This window comes from Cherax quadricarinatus, chromosome 69 (genome assembly GCF_038502225.1).
Source record: "Cherax quadricarinatus isolate ZL_2023a chromosome 69, ASM3850222v1, whole genome shotgun sequence".
In the NCBI taxonomy this organism is placed as follows: Eukaryota; Metazoa; Arthropoda; class Malacostraca; order Decapoda; family Parastacidae; genus Cherax; species Cherax quadricarinatus.
In genome coordinates, this window is record NC_091360.1 from 344,566 (window position 1) to 366,800 (window position 22,235).

Here is a 22,235-nt window from a genome sequence, read left to right on the forward strand (position 1 = left end):
GTTTGTTGAAAGAAGAAGAAAGAATATATATATATATATATATATATATATATATATATATATATATATATATATATACTGTTTTACATGATGGTAGGATTGCTGGTGTCTTTTGTCTGTCTCATAAATGTGCAAGATTACAGGTACGTCTTGCTACTTCTACTTACACTTAGGTCACACTACACATACATGTACACGTTTATTTATACACACTCATCTGAGTTTTCTTTGATTTTATCTTAATAGTTCTTGGTCTTATTACTTTTCCTTTTATATCCATGGGGAAGTGGAATAAGAATTTTTCCTCCGTAAGCCATGCGTGTTGTAAAAGTCAACTAAAATGCCAGGAACAATGGGCTAGTAACCCCTTTTCCTGTAAAGATTACTAAAAAGAATAAGAAGAAGAAAATTGTCGAAGTGGGAAGTCTGAATGTGTGTGGATGTTGTGCAAATGATAAGAAAGAGATGATTGTGGATGTTATGAATGAGAAGAAGCTGGATGTCCTGGCTTTAAGTGATACAAAGCTGAAGGGCGTGGGAGAGTTTCAATGGAGAGGAATAAATGGGATTAGGTCAGGGGTTTCAAATAGAGTTAGAGCTAAAGAAGGAGTAGCAATAATGTTGAAGGATAAGCTATGGCAGGAAAAGAGGGACTATAAATGTATTAATTCAAGGATTATGTGGAGTAAAATATAGATTGGATGTGAAAAGTGGGTTATAGTAAGCGTGTATGCACCTGGAGAAGAGAGAAGTGTAGAGGAGAGAGAGAGATTCTGGGAAATGTTGAGTGAATGCGTGGGGAGTTTTGAATCAAGTGTGAGAGTAATGGTGGTTGGGGATTTCAATGCTAAAGTGGGTAAAAATGTTATGGAGGGAGTAGTAGGTAAATTTGGGGTGCCAGGGGTAAATGTAAATGGGGAGCCTTTAATTGAGCTATGTGCAGAAAGAGATTTGGTAATAAGTAATACATATTTTATGAAAAAGAGGATAAATAAATATACAAGGTATGATGTAGCACGTAATGAAAGTAGTTTGTTAGATTATGTATTGGTGGATAAAAGGTTGATGGGTAGGCTCCAGGATGTACATGTTTATAGAGGGGCAACTGATATATCGGATCATTATTTAGTTGTAGCTACAGTTAGAGTAAGAGGTAGATGGGAAAAGAGGAAGGTGGCAACAACAAGTAAGAGGGAGGTGAAAGTGTATAAACTAAGGGAGGAGGAAGTTCAGGCAAGATATAAGCGACTATTGGCAGAAAGGTGGGCTAGTGCAAAGATGAGTAGTGGGGGGGTTGAAGAGGGTTGGAATAGTTTTAAAAATGCAGTATTAGAATGTGGGGCAGAAGTTTGTGGTTATAAGAGGGTGGGGGCAGGAGGAAAGAGGAGTGATTGGTGGAATGATGAAGTAAAGGGTGTGATAAAAGAGAAAAAGGTAGCTTATGAGAGGTTTTACAAAGCAGAAGTGTTATAAGAACAGCAGGGTATATGGAGAGTAAAAGAAAGGTGAAGAGAGTGGTGAGAGAGTGCAAAAGGAGTGCAGATGATAGAGTGGGAGAGGCACTGTCAAGAAATTTTAATGAAAATAAGAAAAAATTTTGGAGTGAGTTAAACAAGTTAAGAAAGCCTACGGAAAGTATGGATTTGTCAGTTAAAAACAGAGTAGGGGAGTTAGTAGATGGGGAGAGGGAGGTATTAGGTAGATGGTGAGAATATTTTGAGGAACTTTTAAATGTTGAGGAAGAAAGGGAGGCGGTAATTTCATGCACTGGCCAGGGAGGTATACCATCTTTTAGGAGTGAAGAGCAGAATGTAAGTGTGGAGGAGGTACGTGAGGCATTACATAGAATGAAAGGGGGTAAAGCAGCTGGAACTGATGGGATCATGACAGAAATGTTAAAAGCAAGGGGGGATATAGTGTTAGAGTGGTTGGTACTTTTGTTTAATAAATGTATGAAATAGGGGAAGGTACCTACGGATTGGCGGAGAGCATGTATAGTCCCTTTATATAAAGGGAAAGGGGACAAAAGAGATTGTAAAAATTATAGAGGAAAAAGTTTACTGAGTATACCAGGAAAAGTGTATGGTAGGGTTATAACTGAAAGAATTAGAGGTAAGACAGAATGTAGGATTGCAGATGAGCAAGGAGGTTTCAGAGTGGGTAGGGGATTTGTAGATCAAGTGTTTACATTGAAGCATATATGTGAACAGTATTTAGATAAAGGTAGGGAAGTTTTTATTGCATTTATGGATTTAGAAAAGGCATATGATAGAGTGGATAGAGGAGCAATGTGGCAGATGTTGCAAGTACAGTATATGGAATAGGTGGTAAGTTACTAAATGGTGTAAAGAGTTTTTATGAGGATAGCAGAGCTCAGGTTAGAAGAGAGGGAGACTACTTCCTGGTAAAGGTAGGTCTTAGACAGAGATGAGTAATGTCACCATGGTTGTTTAATATATTTATAGATGGGGTTGTAAAAGAAGTAAATGCTAGGGTGTTCAGGAGAGGGGTGGGATTAAATTATGGGGAATCAAATTCAAAATGGGAATTGACACAGTTACTTTTTGCTGATGATACTGTGCTTATGGGAGATTCTAAAGAAAAATTGCAAAGGTTAGTGGATGAGTTTGGGAATGTGCGTAAAGGTAGAAAGTTGAAAGTGAACATAGAAAAAGAGTAAGGTGATGAGGGTATCAAATGATTTAGATAAAGAAAAATTGGATATCAAATTGGGGAGGAGGAGTATGGAAGAAGTGAATGTTTTCAGATACTTGGGAGTTGACGTGTCGGCGGATGGATTTATGAAGGATGAGGTTAATCATAGAATTGATGAGGGAAAAAAGGTGAGTGGTGCGTTGAGGTACACGTGGAGTCAAAAAACGTTATCTATGGAGGCAAAGAAGGGATTGTGTGAAAGCATAGTAGTACCAACACTCTTATATGGATGTGAAGCTTGGGTGGTAAATGCAGCAGCGAGGAGATGGTTTGAGGCAGTGGAGATGTCCTGTCTAAGGGCAATGTGTGGTGTAAATATTAAGCAGAAAATTCAGAGTGTGGAAATTAGGAGAAGGTGTGGAGTTAATAAAAGTATTAGTCAGAGGGCAGAAGAGGGGTTGTTGAGGTGGTTTGGTCATTTAGAGAGAATGGATCAAAGTAGAATGACATGGAAAGCATATAAATCTATAGGGGAAGGAAGGCGGGGTAGGGGTCATCCTCGAAAGGGTTGGAAAGAGGGGGTAAAGGAGGTTTTGTGGGCAAGGGGCTTGGACTTCCAGCAAGCGTGCGTGAGCGTGTTAGATAGGAGTGAATGGTGGGAAACGGCCGACTTGTTGAAAAAAAAAAAAAAAAAAATATATATATATATTTTTTTTTTATTATCACACTGGCCGATTCCCACCAAGGGAGGGTGGCCCGAAAAAGAAAAACTTTCACCATCATTCACTCCATCACTGTCTTGCCAGAAGGGTGCTTTACACTACAGTTTTTAAACTGCAACATTAACACCCCTCCTTCAGAGTGCAGGCACTGTACTTCCCATCTCCAGGACTCAAGTCCGGCCTGCCGGTTTCCCTGAACCCCTTCATAAATGTTACTTTGCTCACACTCCAACAGCACGTCAAGTATTAAAAACCATTTGTCTCCATTCACTCCTATCAAACACGCTCACACATGCCTGCTGGAAGTCCAAGCCCCTCGCACACAAAACCTCCTTTACCCCCTCCCTCCAACCTTTTCTAGGCTGACCCCTACCCCGCCTTCCTTCCACTACAGACTGATACACTCTTGAAGTCATTCTATTTCGCTCCATTTTCTCTACATGTTCGAACCACCTCAACAACCCTTCCTCAGCCCTCTGGACAACAGTTTTGGTAATCCCGCACCTCCTCCTAACTTCCAAACTACGAATTCTCTGCATTATATTCACACCACACATTGCCCTCAGACATGACATCTCCACTGCCTCCAGCCTTCTCCTCGCTGCAACATTCATCACCCATGCTTCACACCCATATAAGAGTGTTGATAAAACTATACTCTCATACATTCCCCTCTTTGCCTCCAAGGACAAAGTTCTTTGTCTCCACAGACTCCTAAGTGCACCACTCACCCTTTTCCCCTCATCAATTCTATGATTCACCTCATCTTTCATAGACCCATCCACTGACACGTCCACTCCCAAATATCTGAATACATTCACCTCCTCCATACTCTCTCCCTGCAATCTGATATCCAATCTTTCATCACCTAATCTTTTTGTTATCCTCATAACCTTACTCTTTCCTGTATTCACTTTCAATTTTCTTCTTTTGCACACCCTACCAAATTCATCCACCAATCTCTGCAACTTCTCTTCAGAATCTCCCAAGAGCACAGTGTCATCAGCAAAGAGCAGCTGTGAGAACTCCCACTTTATGTGTGATTCTTTATCTTTTAACTCCACGCCTCTTGCCAAAACCCTCGCATTTACTTCTCTTACAACCCCATCTATAAATATATTAAACAACCACGGTGACATCACACATCCTTGTCTAAGGCCTACTTTTACTGGAAATAATTTCCCTCTTTCCTACATACTCTAACTTGAGCCTCACTATCCTATGTATATATATATATATATATATATATATATATATATATATACATATATATATATATATATATATATATATATATATATATATATATATATATACACACAGTGGACCCCCGCCTTACGATGGCATCGTGTTATGTTAAATCCGCCATACGACACATTTTAATGCAAAAATTTTGCCTCGCCTCACACTAATAAACTCGCCTTATGTGATTCGTCCAGGACGCGTCCCACGTGTGGCCTCAGCGCCAGTGTTTACAAGCCAGCTAGTGCGGTCGCATCTACGCATACATTCAGTACATTTCACATTATCCCAGTGTTTTTAGTGCTTGTAACTGCAAAATAAGCCGCCATGGACCCCAAGAAAACTTCTAGTGCCATTCCTGTGGTAAAAAGGGTGAGAATTAGTATGGAATTGAAAAAAGAGATTAAGGAAATGTGTGTAAAGTGACTTGAAGTGCAAACCTTTATGGATGAAAATCACCTTCACACAGCTATTGCAAGCCATGCTGGTGACTATTACAATGACAATGTTGTGAACCACTTTAGACAAATCATAAAGGAATGAGAGGTACAGAGCTCTATGGACAGATCTGTTGTGCAGCAGAGGTCCAGTGACTCTCAAGCTGGTCCTAGTGGCATTAAAAGAAGAAGGGAAGTAACCCCGGAAAAGGACTCGATACCTCAAGTCCTAATGGAAGGGGGTTCCCCTTCTAAACAATAACAACTTCCACACTCTCCCCTCCTCCCATCCCATCAATCATCACCAGATCTTCAATAAAGGTAAATGTCATGTATTCTATTCTTAGTAGAGTATTAATTGTGCATGTCTTCTTCAGTTTGTGTGTATTAAAATTAATATTTCATGTGGTAAAATTTTTTTTTTTTTTTTCATACTTTTGGGTGTCTTGCACAGATTAATTTGGTTTCTATTATATCTTATGGGGAAAATTAATTCACTTTACGATAATTTCGGCATACAATGAGCTCTCAGGAACGGATTAATATCGTAAGGCGAGGGTCTACTTTACTACCATCCTGTAGTAGAAGGTTGGTAGACAGCAACTGCCCAGGGAGGTACTACCGTCCTGCCAAGTGAGTGTAAAATGGAAACCTGTAATTGTTTTACATGATGGAAGGATTGCTGGCGTCTTTTTTCTGTCTCAAACGTGCAAGATTTCAGGTATGTCTTGCTACTTCTTACTCTTAGGTCACACTACACATACATGTACAAGCATATATATACACACCCCTCTGGGTTTTCTTTCTAGTTCTTGTTCTTGTTTATTTCCTCTTATCTCCATGGGGAAGTGAAACAGAATTTTTCCTCCATAAGCCATGCGTGTTGTAAGAGGCAACTAAAATGCCAGGAGCAAGGGGCTAGTAACCCCTTCTCCTGTACAAATTACTAAATTTAAACAGAAAAATTATCGTTTTTCTTTTTGGGCTACCCTGCTTTGGTGGGATACAGCCGGTTTGTTGAAAAAAAAAAGTATATATATATATCCTAGGTAGTAGGTTGGTAGACAGCAACTGCCCAGGAAGGTACTATCTCCTGCCACATAAGTGTGAAATGGAAGCCTGCAATTGTTTGACATGATGGTATGATTGCTGGTGTCTTTTTTCTGTCTCATAAACATGCAAGATTTCAGGAACGTCTTCTTGCTACTTCTACTTACACTTAGGTCACAATACACATGCATGCATGTACAAGCATATATATACACATCCCTCTAGGTTTTTTTCTATTTTCTTACTAGTTCTTATTCTTGTTTATTTCCTCTTATCTCCATGGGAAAGTGGAACAGAATTCTTCCTCCATAAGCCATTTGTGTCGTAATAGGCGACTAAAATGCTGGGAGCAAGGGGCTAGTAACTCCTTCTCCTGTATACATTACTAAATTTAAAAAGAGAAACTTTTGTTTTTGTTGTTGGCCCACCCTGCCTTGGTGGGATATGGCTGGTACGTTGAAAGAAGAAAGATATACATGTACATACACATACACACACACACATATATATCAAGGACTGTGTAAGCTTTCACACCATTAACAGTGTTGGAAAGATACCACTCACCACATAATTATAATAACGAGTTTATCACATACACATACCCCGTACACAGGAGACTGAAACTGAAGACAACGTTTCAGTCCGACTTGGCCAATCAACTAGTTAATGGTCTGATTCTGACCAAAATGTAACCAAAAATTTCGTTCTCCTATGTGTGGGTTATTTATCTATTGTTCCTGTCATGGTATTGTGCCTTTTTATTCTTTATAACATAGCTTATCAAGTTGGTGTAGTGATGCCCATTGTAAGTGACCAGTGTACATTAGCTGACTTTAGTCATATGATTGTACAACCTCAATAAGTTGCTCTTCAATGTTCATTACCAGAGGTAATCAAGTTTGAGCCCAGAAAGAGGAAGCTAGCTCCAGTTCCTTGGATCAAGAGCCCTTCACTAACATCAAGGTGCTCCCATTGAGAAAAACTGCATAGCAAAACTCATTGAGTGACTGAAAAAAACAATCTACTTTTCATGCATATGCTAAAGTTACTTCTTCATTATACATGACACTTTTTTATAAGTTCAGAAGATACCAAAAGTATGTAAAGTAGCTGAATCAATATAAGGTTTACTAAATATTATAATAGCACCTACCTTACCTTCATGGCCACTGCAAATTGTGCAATTTTACTGTAAATTTTCCTAGTACTGAAATCTTTTTTGTGAAAGAATGTAAGAGTCCATGCCCTCAAGAAAGATCAAGATTGACTATCATCCACATGTTAACATCACAACATCAATTTTTTTAAATCCCAATATATTAAATAAAACAAACACAGTTTACAAGAATCTGTCACATATTTCAAAATCTTTTCCTATATGTAACCAGTTGCCTAGGCTGATAATTACTTTTGCATACAAGACTTTACATCACCACCTTTGAGTTGTTTCAAAATTATCATATAGGAAAACGTGCTTCACAGAAGTATCAACTCTTACATAGTAACTATCACAAGGCTCTCCACAAGGAATAGCTAATTTTATGTGTTTCTTCTCAATGCTATATTTAAGATGGACAGTAAGAATTTTGTTAAATAAGGCAAAGGAAACCACTGCCACACATGTTGCACCCAACCCTAAAAATCGTCATTACTTTCTTGATTAAATTTTCTAAATCTTTCTAGCCAAAAGCTGCAGTGCTCCTCTAACACACTTGGCACACATTTTATATATCTAACCAGCTCTGGATAGGTTTTTATATCTCTAACATGTTGGAATAGGTTTTATATCTTTAACATGCTTGGAACAGGTATTATATCTTTAACATGCTAGGGTTATATTTAATATCTCTAACATACTTGGGATAAGTTATAAAGTTATGTTACAATAGCTGTAACAAGAGAAGCCTAAAGGAAGAAGAGTATTAAACAGTCCAGCAACATGGCAATATTAAAATACTCTTGCAGTTGTTGCCTTGTTAATGGGGAATTTGCTACTCTACCTCTGCCTTTGACAAAATTTATCACTCTTTGATGCCAGCAAATCTGTCGGTAATAGTTTTAAAACCATGAACATTTTCATTGCCATGTGATGATATTTTTGAGAAAACTGGGTTTATGGAGATGTTTGAACAAAAAAAATGACTAATTATCTTACAAGAGCTGCCAAATACACCAGTTATCACTCTTATAATACAATGGTGCTATGTAGGGTAAGTCACACAACTATACACAAAAACATGACCATCAGCTTTTTAAAAAAAAAAATGAAATTTAAATAACGAATAAAGAAATAGAATCTACAGCCTAATTTAAAAAAAAATTCTGCCAAATTTGGTACAATTTAAAAATGCTTTGACATTGCTAATTTGCATAGTTCCTACTCAACGATGTGTCATTTTCAAAGTGATAAAATAGTAGTCGATTGATAGATTGTAAGAAAAAGCCATGACAATGTTACACCTTGTTAGGTCTTTTACTAATCTGGCAATCAGTTATCCAGTTCCATCAGTAATCCAGCACTAATTTCAGCTAGTATAATTTCAAATTTCATCATTATACTGACTCAGAAATTGTGCAGATGGTTGTAAATGCACAGCAGAAAGCCAGTGGAGGAGAAGGCAGTGATGAAAATGAGGAAGATGTAGCAGAAAGAGTCTCTATTGATAGGTTAATTAAGGGTATTCTCACCTAACCACTCTGTAATCCAGCACATTACAAGTCCCAATTACGCTGGATTAGTGATGGCTGACCTGTAGTTAATAAGAAACCATATCTATTTAACATTAAAAAATTAATTTCAGCTATTAGTTATACAATTTCAGGTCATTTGAATTGTGATGTGTGGACATTGCGGCACGACAACTTCTGACTGTGTGACAGTGAATGATGCCTTCTTGGGGTTACCCTAACTTAGTGGATAATGACTCATGTTAAAAAATAATCACAACAAACAGTGCATGTAAATTCACATTTATCACATTCTCTTTATTATTATTATTATTATTATTATTATTATTATTATTATTATTATTATGCCCAAGTGTATACAGGAGTTCATTCTGACGTTCCCAACTGATTAATGGCAAGTTATGCCACAAGTCACTCAGCAAATCTCTTGCCTTTCAACAACCCATGGGTAGATTAAGTGCTGGTTATTGTGTTCAAGTGCAGCAGCATGTACATGCATGGTCACACTGTCCCAGTACATGCATGGTCACACTGTCCCAGTACATGCATGGTCACACTGTCCCAGTACATGCATGGTCACACTGTCCCAGTACCTGCATGGTCACACTGTCCCAGTACCTACATGGTCACACTGCCCCAGTACATGCATGGTCACACTGTCCCAGTACCTACATGGTCACACTGCCCCAGTACATGCATGGTCACACTGTCCCAGTACCTACATGGTCACACTGCCCCAGTACATGCATGGTCACACTGTCCCAGTGCATGCATGGTCACACTGTCCCAGTACCTACATGGTCACACTGCCCCAGTACATGCATGGTCACACTGCCCCAGTACATGCATGGTCACACTGTCCCAGTACCTACATGGTCACACTGCCCCAGTACATGCATGGTCACACTGCCCCAGTACATGCATGGTCACACTGTCCCAGTACCTACATGGTCACACTGCCCCAGTACATGCATGGTCACACTGCCCCAGTACATGCATGGTCACACTGTCCCAGTGCATGCATGGTCACACTGTCCCAGTACATACATGGTCACACTGCCCCAGTACATGCATGGTCACACTGTCCCAGTACATGCATGGTCACACTGTCCCAGTACATGCATGGTCACACTGCCCCAGTACATGCATGGTCACACTGTCCCAGTGCATGCATGGTCACACTGTCCCAGTACATGCATGGTCACACTGTCACTGCACCTGCATGGTCACACTGTCCCAGTACATGCATAGTCACACTACCCCAGTACCTGCATGGTCACACTGCCCCAGTACATGCATGGTCACACTGTCCCAGTGCATGCATGGTCACACTGTCCCAGTACATGCATGGTCACACTGTCCCTGCACCTGCATGGTCACACTGTCCCAGTACATGCATAGTCACACTACCCCAGTACCTGCATGGTCACACTGCCCCAGCACCTGCATGGTCACACTGCCCCAGTACATGCATGGTCACACTGCCCCAGCACCTGCATGGTCACACTGCCCCAGTACCTGCATGGTCACACTGCCCCAGCACCTGCATGGTCACACTGTTCCAGCACCTGCATGGTCACACTGCCCCAGTACATGCATGGTCACGCTGTCCCAGCACCTACATGGTCACACTGTCCCAGTACATGCATGGTCACACTGCCCCAGTACCTGCATGGTCACACTGCCCCAGCACCTGCATGGTCACACTGCCCCAGCACCTGCATGGTCACACTGTCCCAGTACCTACATGGTCATATTGTCCCAGCACCTGCATGGTCACACTGTCCCAGCACTTGAATGGTCACACTGTCCTAGCACCTGCATAGTCACACTACCCCAGTACCTGCATGGTCACACTGTCCCAGCACCTGCATAGTCACAGTCCCAGCACCTGCATGGTCACACTGTCCGAGCACCTGCATGGTCACATTGTCCCAGCACCTGCATAGTCACACTGTCCCAGTACCTGCATGGTCACATTGTCCCAGCACCTGCATGGTCACATTGTCCCAGCACCTGCATGGTCACACTGTTCCAGCACCTGCATAGTCACACTACCCCAGTACCTGCATGGTCACACTGTCCCAGTACCTGCATAGTCACATTGTCCCAGTACCTGCATGGTCACATTGTCCCAGCACCTGCATGATCACTGTCTAAGTACCTGCATGGTCACACTGCACCAGCACCTGCATGGTCAAACTGCACCAGCACCTGCATGGTCAAACTGCACCAGCACCTGCATGGTCACACTGCACCAGCACCTGCATGGTCACACTGCACCAGCACCTGCATGGTCAAACTGCACCAGCACCTGCATGGTCACACTGCACCAGCACCTGCATGGTCAAACTGCCCCAGCACCTGCATGGTCACACTGCAACAGCACCTGCATGGTCAAACTGCACCAGTACCTTCACAGTCAAACTGCACGAGCACCTGCATGGTCACACTGCACCAGCACCTGCATGGTCACACTGCACCAGCACCTGCATGGTCACACTGTCTTGGCACCTGCATGGTTACACTGCCCCAGCATCTGCATGGTCACACTGCCCCAGTCATCATTAACCCTTAAACTGTCCAAACGTAGATCTACGTCCACATGTGGGGGCCCCGAACGCAGATCTACATTTTTTTACATGCTTTCAAATGGGGAAAACCAAGGTTGGAGTGCTACATACGGGAACGTAGATCTACGTTTGGACACTAAGGGTTAAAATGCTGTCAACATATACAAAATATTATCTTTTTGTATTTATAGGTAACTGAAGTTTGGGATATTTGAGTTCAGTCCATATACAAAAATAAAAATAATAATAATAATAATAATAATAATAATAATAATAATAATAATAATAATAGTAATAATAATAATAATAATATTACTGTATTGTTAAAAATTATAATATTAATTGTAACTTGCATTATTACAATATTAATAATCATTGTAATAATAAAGAATAACAGTAATAATATGGAGGTGGGAAGTTGAGTGGCTGCACTCTGAAGGAGAGGGTGAGGATGTTGCAGTTCAGAGGGTCATCTTAACTGTAATATCAGCACACTTCTTGCAAGACAGTGACTGAATAAATGATGGTGAATGTGTTTCCTCTTTTTTCGGGGGTCACCCTACCTTAGTGAGAGATGGCCAATGAGTTAAAAAGCACTGTAATATTAATGTTAAAAATAATAAAAAAAAAATAATGCCAAACTAACTACCATCTTTTTTTCAAAAGATGAACCACAAGACAAGAAGTGGCTTCACTGTGGTCAGTCATCTTAGCAAGCAATAGATGCAGTTAGACTAGATAAATCATTATTATATCTAATGATTTAATAATTACAAAATCTTAATACTATGTATGTTTTACAGCTGTATAAGTCTTATCATTAAGATTAGTTCTCTAAAAATATTAAAATTACACGAGGTAATACACTTTGTGAACCTTATACACATGCTCTGTAAAGCACTAATGGGACTATGGACAACTCTGGCTTGAGAGCCATGCATTTGTGTAGGTAAGAACTTACTGGGTGCCCAGTAATCATTCAAAAAGAACAATTATGGACACATAACTTCTACATAATACTGGTCATGGTTCAATCATCATTTTACTGAGCACAAATCACCCTGCCTCACAAAACACAATGTACACTTATTGTCGAGTTTTTTACCATTGACTCATTTTTTAACAATTGTCTCAACATTTCTCCTGACATCATTTGGCAATGTTTAGAGACTATGTCATAGTAAACAAAACATCGAGCCTCATACAGTATCAACCATGTGTACAGTAACTGGCACTTGAATAATGTTTGGCCCACTGCGTTTAATATTTGCCAAAAGTGTATGAGAAGGTTCATAATGATTGTGGTTGTCCAGCCCATCACTCTCTCTTTCCTGGGGTACTGGAGAAGAAGGCGGAGACCAGCCAGAGGATGAATGGAAATCTTCTACCATATGATTTATTGGAAGGCCTACAATCCCTCCTAAATCATTGTAATTAAGGTTTTCTGAATCATCATGAGGAGTCATGGTGGAGTAACCTTGATCACTTGAGTCGGCCAGACCTGGAGGACGGCGGTACCCAGGGTTCATGCGGTATGGGCTAACAGTGGCAGCTGCTCCTAATCCCACCCCAGACATGTCTCCTGAAATAATGTAAACAAGTGTTTGAATTTCTGTCTTCTGTTCAGTCTATATGAATGGTAGGAAATCCTTGTACATGCTTTACAGAAATTTCATATAACATGCCATTAACTTGAGCTTAATAGGCTACAGATCAATATAAAACAGGCATTATATTTGAGAGTTTTATTTACCTAAGAGATCTTCATCACCATTATCAAGTTGATGTGTGGGTTGTGACTGGTATAAAGGATGCTGGTGAGGTTGGGACTGAAAGTTGGCAGGAGTGTAGAAAGAACGGCTGCTGCCACCACCCACGTGTTGCCGGTAGCAATACACAGCCACAGCTACCACCATAAATACTGCCATGATCCCACCAGCCACTGAAAGACAACAAATGTTCAATACGCTTATCATAATGCAACAATTTTTTAACTGATACTGCATTTTCAAATACAGTGGACCCTCGGTTATCGGCCATAATCCATTCCAGAAGGTCAGCCTAAATCCGAAAAGGCCCAAAACCAAAATAACATTTCCCATAAGAATTAATGTAAATCCAATTAATCCGTTTCAGACACCCAAAAATATTAACAAAAAATACATTTTTTAAAGATTAACTGTAGTTTTACATACAGAAAACAATGAGAAATAAATATAAAGCACAAATTTTAATGATAAATGAACATTACATACCTTCATTGAAGACTCTTGTTGGCATATTGAAGAAGGCAGGAGGGGAGAGGGAGTTGGGAATCCCCAACTCCCTCTCCCCTTTGTGTAGTGTAGCCCCTCCTGGGTTACACTACACAGCCATATTATTACCATGTTCACTGAGTTTAATTGTTTCTAAAAACTACCTTCAGATGCCATCTTAAACAAAGGGAGAAGTAATGAATAATTCATGCCGAGAATTGTAAATAAACTCATATGAAGGGCGGTTACTGGGCAAGATGCCAGATTCACAGTTTTCTCTAATGCTGAATCAGAGAAAATGCAACGTTTACTCTCCAACCGACTCTCCATTCGATAGCATATAACCACTGCATGTTTATATGCTATATACAGTGGAACCTCAAATATCGAACTTTCTTTGGTCCAGAAGGCTGTTTGAGTGCCTTTACCGAATGAATTTATTCCCATGAGGAATAATGTACATTAGGTTAGTCCATTTCAGACCCTCAAAAATACACTTATAAAAACACTTACAAAAATACACTTACATAATTGGTTGTGTTGGGAGCAGTTCGATTTTTGAGGTTCCACTGTACTATGTAACGTGTTTCTTATATAATTTTGAAGAAAATATCATATATGGCTTAATGAAATGTCTATACTGTATTAACCTAAAATATGACAATGTGCCCAAGAGTGATTATTGCTAGACATACATTGCATATAAAACTGCATGTTTTTATATACATGTACATACTATGTAACTTGTTTCTTACATAATATTGAAGAAAATATCACAGATGGATTAATGAAAATGTCTATATTGTATTAACCTAAAATAAGACATTTAATGTGCTCAAGAGTGATTTATTATGCATCCAATATGACCAATCTCCGAAATAACAGCCGATAACCGAGATCGAATTTCGGCCAAAAAAGCGGGTGAAAACCGAATAGGTCGACATCCAGAATGGCCGATAACTGTGTCAAATTACGAGGATTATTTTAAGCCAAAAGATCTACAGTACCATAAAGTGGATATTGGCTAAAATGGACAAAAAAAATCTGGTTGGACAAAGACTCAACATGTATGTCTAATCGGATGTCCAACTAAAATAGCCATACATTTGCCTCTGATATACCTTTGATGAGTTAAAAAAGTTTTTCTACTCCCAGAGCCCGGCCTTGGACCAGGCTTGCCTGGTGCTTGCCTAGTCAACCAGGCTGTTGCTGCTAGTGGCCTACTGGTCTACATATCCATCACAGCCTGGTTGATATGGCACCTAGTGAGGATACTTGTCCATTTTCCTTTTGAAAACTTCTACATTTCTCTCAGCAAGATGTTAAATCTCCATGAGGAAGTGGAGAATTCTTCCTATGCAGTCCCCTGACCTGTGCTCATGATAATGTATTTTTTTTTCCAACAAACAGGCCACATTCCACCAACTCAGGGTGGCCCAAAAGGAAAAACAAAAGTTTCTCCTTTTGAATTTAGTAACATATATAGGAGAAGGGGGTTACTAGCCCCTTACTCCTGGCATTTCGGTTGTCCCTTATGACACGCATGGCTTACAGAGGAAGAAATCTGTTCCACGTCCCTGTGGAGATAAGAGGAAATAAACAAGGACAAGACCTAGTAAGGAAATAGAAGAAAACCCAGACAGGGGTGTGTATATACGTATATGCTTGTCTATGCATGTGCAGTGTAAGCAGAAGTAGCAAGATGTACAGAAAAATGATACCAGCAATCTTACCATTATGTAAAACAATTACAGGACTCATAATAATATACTCTTGGAAAATCCTAGAAGGACTAGTCCCAAATCTGCACACAGAAATCATTCCTTACAAAAGCAAAAAACTTGACAGACAGTGCAACATCCCCCAATGAAAAGCAGGGGCACCATGAGCACCATGTCGTAAGAGGTGACTAAAATGTGCCAGTGGCGCTCCTGCTTTTCACTGGGTTTATTTTGCACTTCCTCACATATCTCTTACCAGACTATGTTGTTATGGCAGTGTGCAGATTTGAGGCAAGGCCCTCAAGCCCTTTTCAGGTATATATTATCATGTGTCTTCATTTGCAGATGACACTTGAATTTCTATGACAGTGTCCTCCATTGAGGACACTGCAAGACTCCGGGCGGACAGCAACCAAAGCTTTAATGGGCCGCAGAAAACAATATGAAGTTCAATGAAGAGAAATTTCAATTTCTAAGATATGGAAAACTTAAGGATATTACAACTATGTATATCAAAGCATAAAACAAATTCCAATCACACAACAGAGCGAAAAACTAATGTAAAGGACCTGAGAGTGATAATGTCAGAGGATCTCACTTTCAAAGACCACAACAATATATCTACCGCATCTGCTATTAAAATGATAGGATGGATAATGAGAACCTTCACAACTAGGGATGCCAAGCCCATGATGACTCTTTACAGATCGCCTTCTCTATCTAGACTGGAATATTGCCAAACACTAACAGCGCCTTTCAAGACAGGTGAAATTGTAGATCTGGAGATTGTACAGAGAACCTCCATGGAACATATAAGTACAATAAAACACCTTAATCATTCGGAATGGTTGAAGCTCCTTGATTTGTACTCCCTGGAATGCAGGCAAAAAAGATATTTTTTACATTTTTATTATCACACTGGCCGATTCCCACCAAGGCAGGGTGGCCCGAAAAAGAAAAACTTTCACCATCATTCACTCCATCACTGTCTTGCCAGAAGGGTGCTTTACACTACAGTTTTTAAACTGCAACATTAACACCCCTCCTGTTCAGTTACAATACAGTTGCATAAAAGATATGTACATGATAAAAGACACCTGGAGAATCCTAGAAGGATTAGTACCAAATTTGCACAAGAAAATCACTCCCTATGAAAACAAAAGACTCAGCAGGAGATGCAACATCTCCCAATGAAAAACAGGGGCACCATGAGCATGCCAAGAGACAACACAATAAGTGTCAAGAGCCTATGACTGTTCAACTGCCTCCCAGCATACATAAGGGGGATTACCAATAGACCCCTGGCTGTCTTCAAGAAGATGCTGGACAAGCACCTAAAGTCAGTACTTGACCAGCCAGGCTGTGGTTCATATGTCAGTCTATGTGCAGCCAGCAGTAACAGCCTGGTTGATCAGGCCCTGATCCACCACAAGGCCTGGTCACAGACCTGGCCACAGGGGTCTTGAGCCCCAAAACCCTCACCAGGTATACTCCAGGTATCTCTCTTTTCTCCACTCCAGTGAGTACATATTTAAGACTTTAAGGTAGTCCCAGCAATTTAAATGTTTTATTGGCTCTATATGAGCCATAAACAATCTCTATCTGTTTCAGCTCTAATATCTCTCCTGTCCTGAATGGGATTATCAACACTGAGCAATATTCCAAATGACGAAGCACAAGTGATTAGAAAAGTGTCACTATTGACACTATTTCCCTTGTTTTGAAAGTCCTCATTATCCACCCAATCATCTTTTTGGCAGTTGTGACATTTGCCTTAATGTGCTCTTTGAAAGAAATGTCAGCCGACATAATTAATCTCACGTAGTGGGCCAAATCCGCTACAGAGAGCTTATGCTCTATGAAACAAAATGAATCCAAATTTTAAGCAAAATGTTATGCCATAATTTTGAATTATTCTCAGTTATTAGTTTTACAGAAGCACTAGAAACATAACTCTCGTTAATTTTAGCAACAACTACACATCTTTCTTTCTTTCAACACACCGGCTGTATCCCACCGAGGCGGGGTGGCCCAAAAGGAAAAACGAAAGTTTCTCCTTTTACATTTAGTAATATATAAAGGAAAAGAGGTTTCTAGCCCCTTGCTCCTGGCATTTTAGTCACCTCCTACAACACGCATGGCTTATGGAGGAAGAATTCTGTTCCACTTCCCCATGGAGGTAAGAGAAAATAAACAAGAACAAGAACTAGTAAGAAAATAGAAGAAAACCCAGAGGGGTGTGTATATATATGCTTGTACATGTATGTGTAGTGTGACCTAAGTGTAAGTAGAAGTAGCAAGATGTAACTGAAACCTTGCATGTTTATGAGACAGAAAAATGGACACCAGCAATCCTTTCTTTCTTTCTTTCTTTCAACACACCGGCCGTATCCCACCGAGGTGGGGTGGCCCAAAAGGAAAAACAAAAGTTTCTCCTTTTACATTTAGTAATATATACAGGAGAAGAGGTTACTAGCCCCTTGCTCCCGGCATTTTAGTCGCCTCTTACAACACGCATGGCTTACGGAGGAAGAATTCTGTTCCACTTCCCCATGGAGATAAGAGGAAATAAACAAGAATAAGAACTAGAAAGAAAATAGAAGAAAACCCAGAGGGGTGTGTATATATGTGCTTGTACATGTATGTGTAGTGTGACCTAAGTGTAAGTAGAAGTAGCAAGACGTACCTGAAATCTTGCATGTTCACGAGACAGAAAAAAGGACACCAGCAATCCTACCATCATGTAAAACAATTACAGGCTTTCGTTTTACACTCACTTGGCAGGATGGTAGTACCTCCCTGGGCGGTTGCTGTCTACCAACCTACTACCTATATAACTACACATATTGTTAAAGTAATTATATAGTATAGTATACTGTATTATAGTAACCAGATAATTACATTAATTATTGTTACTGTACCACAACTCTGGAGATTATAATTTCACAAATATTATTTAGAAAAAAGTCAGGTTGCTTACCAGGACCAATGGGATTTCCTGAGGCACCATGTGTGTTATCTGAATGAGGAAGAGTAGCAAGTCCATGAGGATATGGTGAAGGTCCTCCGAGAACACCACCATAGCACTGATGAACTTCAGTACAGTGTGGGTGTGCCATACGTGACTGCCTATCACTTGTCAAGGAACACCATATGCAGCCAACTACACCTAAACAAGATGAGTGTGTCATCTGAGTGGCACATGACAGAGAGAGGCATGTATCAAGGTGAGATAATAAACCAATGGAATACTGCAGCGGCATGGCAGCTTCTGGAGTGCGTCCACATGTGGGTGCTGTGTCTGGAGACTGGGTGGCAAGTTCTAGAACTTGAGGCATGAGCTGGCCTTTCATGAAACCTGCATCAAAATATGGTTGCCAATGCTGGCTAAATGAATCACTTGTGTAGTTACTGAGGGAATCCATGAAAGCTGATGACTGGGTGGTGGCAGAAGAGAGGTCCAGTACAGATGCAGCACATGGACGTGACAATAGTGGACACTCACAAGGGCACTCACAAGCACCGGCTTCCACCAGCTGACAATTGAGACACAGTCTATCATCCTGAAAACAAAAAGTATTCTAAACAACTAATTTCTGATGTGCTAACTATAATTGCATATCCTATTTGCATTCCAGATTTAATAAGCTCCAAAGCACTAAGAGACTATGGAAAAATACTTAAAATGGAACTGGTAGATAATTATAATCCACTGAACTTGACTCAAGAAATCGTAATGACACGATTGCAAACAAACCATACCCCCGGCCGGGATTGAACCCGCGGTCATAGTCTCAAAACTCCAGCCCGTCGCGTTAGCCACTAGACCAGCTAGCCACAATAAGATTCATCCAACTATGGTGTAGAAATATACCTAGTTGGATGAATCTTATTGTGGCTAGCTGGTCTAGTGGCTAACGCGACGGGCTGGAGTTTTGAGACTCTATGACCGCGGGTTCAATCCCGGCCGGGGGTATGGTTTGATAATCCACTGAATAATGTTACATTTTGACTAATAAGTGGCAGACATGAAATTCACTAACACATTATCTGAAACCAACACACTTACATTCTTAGGCACTGATGATTTCCCAGTGATAAAAAGAACGCTAAATAATTTAGGTTACCATAATTTTATAATGAAATAAAACATAAACTGTATTTATGAGCAGAGTAATAAGTTCGTCATGATATATACTGTGTATAGATATATATATTCTCCATGGGTAAGTGGAACAGAATTCTTCCTCCCTAAGCCATGCAAGTCATAAGAGGCAACTAAAATGCCAGGAGCAAGGGGCTAGTACTTTCACCATCATTTACACTATCACTGTTTTGCCAGAGGTGTACAAATATGAGTTTAGACATTCCTCTCAACAGTAAATATCCTGAAGTGCAGGCACTGTACTTTCCACCTCCAGGACTCAAGTCTGGCTATGTGTAGTGTACTTTTTTCTTAAAAACATGCAAGCAAAGATTGTTAGAAATTAGTTTCAGCTCAGCAAAGTGCCTGTTCATGGCAGCCACACACTATTTCACATTTTTTTTTTTTTTAATTTTTTGTACCCCTGGCTGAGAGACTTTTCACTTCTGGTGCTCTGTGATAGGGTTATACTGTACACAATATCCAATAAAAATTGCTGCAAAAAATGACACGATTTCAGAAAAAAAAACACAGGCACCATGTGGCCCTAGAGATATATGGTATGAAATTTAAACAAGAGAGACTCCTGCTTTATGTGAGCTTGGATAATGTAGATTTGTTATTTTGTGATATTTCACTTCTAACTGTAATTCTGAATGTGTGACAAACATACAGTGTATGTGATCAGTGCAGTTCCCATGTAGAAAATTAATTTTATACACAATTAATTATTGATGGCATTATTATTATTATTATTTTTAACACATCGGCCATTTCCCACAGAGGCAAAGTGACTTGAAAAAGAAGAAACACTTTCACCATTACTCACTCCATCACTGTCTTGCCAGAGGCATGCCAATATTACAGTTCAAAAATGGCAACATATCTCAACCCCTCCTTCAGAGTGCAGGCACTGTACTACCCACCTCCAGGACTCGAGTCCGGCTAACCAGTTTCCTTGAATCCCATCATAAATGTTACCTTGCCCCCACTCCTACAGCATGCCAAGTCATAAAAACAAACTTGTCTCCACTCACTCTTATCTGACACATTCACCCTTGCTTGCTGGATGTCCAGTCCCTATAGAGTAAGGCCCCGCTTTACGGCGTTTCGCCTTATGGCGTTCCGCTAATACGGCGATGTCAAATTATGACCAAAATTTGCTATACGGCAAGCGGTCTTTTAAACACGGCGCCCCCCACCCGGTTTGCTTACATTTTCCGTGACCACATCTATTATGTCAGAAAACTTTTCAAAATTTCAAGTGTTTTAAAGTTACTGCATATTTTATATGTACTCTGATAATTATACTTAAGTGTACCTGTACCTAAATATACTTACACAGTGTGCTGGTGTGCAGGTACACATTAAAATCGCTAAGTCTCTCTCTACTCATGACACCAATACTACGTAATAATAATCACTCTTGGGCACACTAAATGTCTTATTTTACATCAATATAGGCATTTTCATTAATCCATCTATGATATTTTCCTCAAAATTATATATGAAACCCATTACATAGCATATAAACATGATACATACACTCAGAATAAAAACTGATGTAAATATGAGATTTGTTTACAAAGAAGCTGTGTAGGTAGTGTCGGAAGAATTACGTTTTCTCTAGTCAAACACTGGGGGGTAACTGTAGAAAAATATTCTTTTCATATGCCTTTACTCTATGTATAGCAATTCACGACCCTTGTGGGTTTAGTGCTTTTTATAATAAATAATAATAATAATAATATTATTATTATTATAATCAAAAAGAAGCGCTAAGCCACAAGGGCTATACAGCACTGTATAATAATAATTTTTTTTTTTTTTTTTATTATCACACTGGCCGATTCCCACCAAGGCAGGGTGGCCCGAAAAAGAAAAACTTTCACCATCATTCACTCCATCACTGTCTTGCCAGAAGGGTGCTTTACACTCCAGTTTTTAAACTGCAACATTAACACCCCTCCTTCAGAGTGCAGGCACTGTACTTCCCATCTCCAGGACTCAAGTCCAGCCTGCCGGTTTCCCTGAACCCCTTCATAAATGTTACTTTGCTCACACTCCAACAGCACGTCAAGTATTAAAAACCATTTGTCTCCATTCACTCCTATCAAACACGCTCACGCATGCCTGCTGGAAGTCCAAGCCCCTTGCACACAAAACCTCCTTTACCCCCTCCCTCCAACCTTTCCTAGGCCGACCCCTGCCCCGCCTTCCTTCCACTACAGACTGATACACTCTTGAAGTCATTCTGTTTCGCTCCATTCTCTCTACATGTCCAAACCACCTCAACAACCCTTCCTCAGCCCTCTGGACAACAGTTTTGGTAATCCCGCACCTCCTCCTAACTTCCAAACTACGAATTCTCTGCATTATATTCACACCACACATTGCCCTCAGACATGACATCTCCAATGCCTTCAGCCTTCTCCTCGAGGCAGTGGAGATGTCATGTCTGAGGGCAATGTGTGGTGTGAATATAATGCAGAGAATTCGTAGTTTGGAAGTTAGGAGGAGGTGTGGGATTACCAAAACTGTTGTCCAGAGGGCTGAGGAAGGGTTGTTGAGGTGGTTCGGACATGTAGAGAGAATGGAGCGAAACAGAATGACTTCAAGAGTGTATCAGTCTGTAGTGGAAGGAAGGCGGCGTAGGGGTCGGCCTAGGAAAGGTTGGAGGGAGGGGGTAAAGGAGGTTTTGTGTGCGAGGGGCTTGGACTTCCAGCAGGCATGCGTGAGCGTGTTTGA

The 22,235-nt window shown here is 40.3% G+C and overlaps 1 protein-coding gene across 2 annotated transcripts in view; it reads right to left on the reverse strand.

Annotated features, from left to right (window-relative positions):
• Positions 1–5,425: 5,425 nt before the first annotated feature.
• Positions 5,426–22,235, reverse strand: part of LOC128701892 (VWFA and cache domain-containing protein 1) — an 86,556-nt gene continuing 69,746 nt past the window's right edge. For both annotated transcript variants that reach the window (XM_070099798.1, XM_070099797.1), the window contains exons 21-23: positions 18,324–18,906; positions 13,121–13,309; positions 5,426–12,949 (exon numbers count right to left, since the gene is read on the reverse strand). In XM_070099798.1, the coding sequence (XP_069955899.1) occupies positions 12,567–12,949; positions 13,121–13,309; positions 18,324–18,906 (1,155 nt within the window). In that variant the 3' untranslated portion in view covers positions 5,426–12,566. The remainder of the gene's footprint in view (positions 12,950–13,120; positions 13,310–18,323; positions 18,907–22,235) is intronic.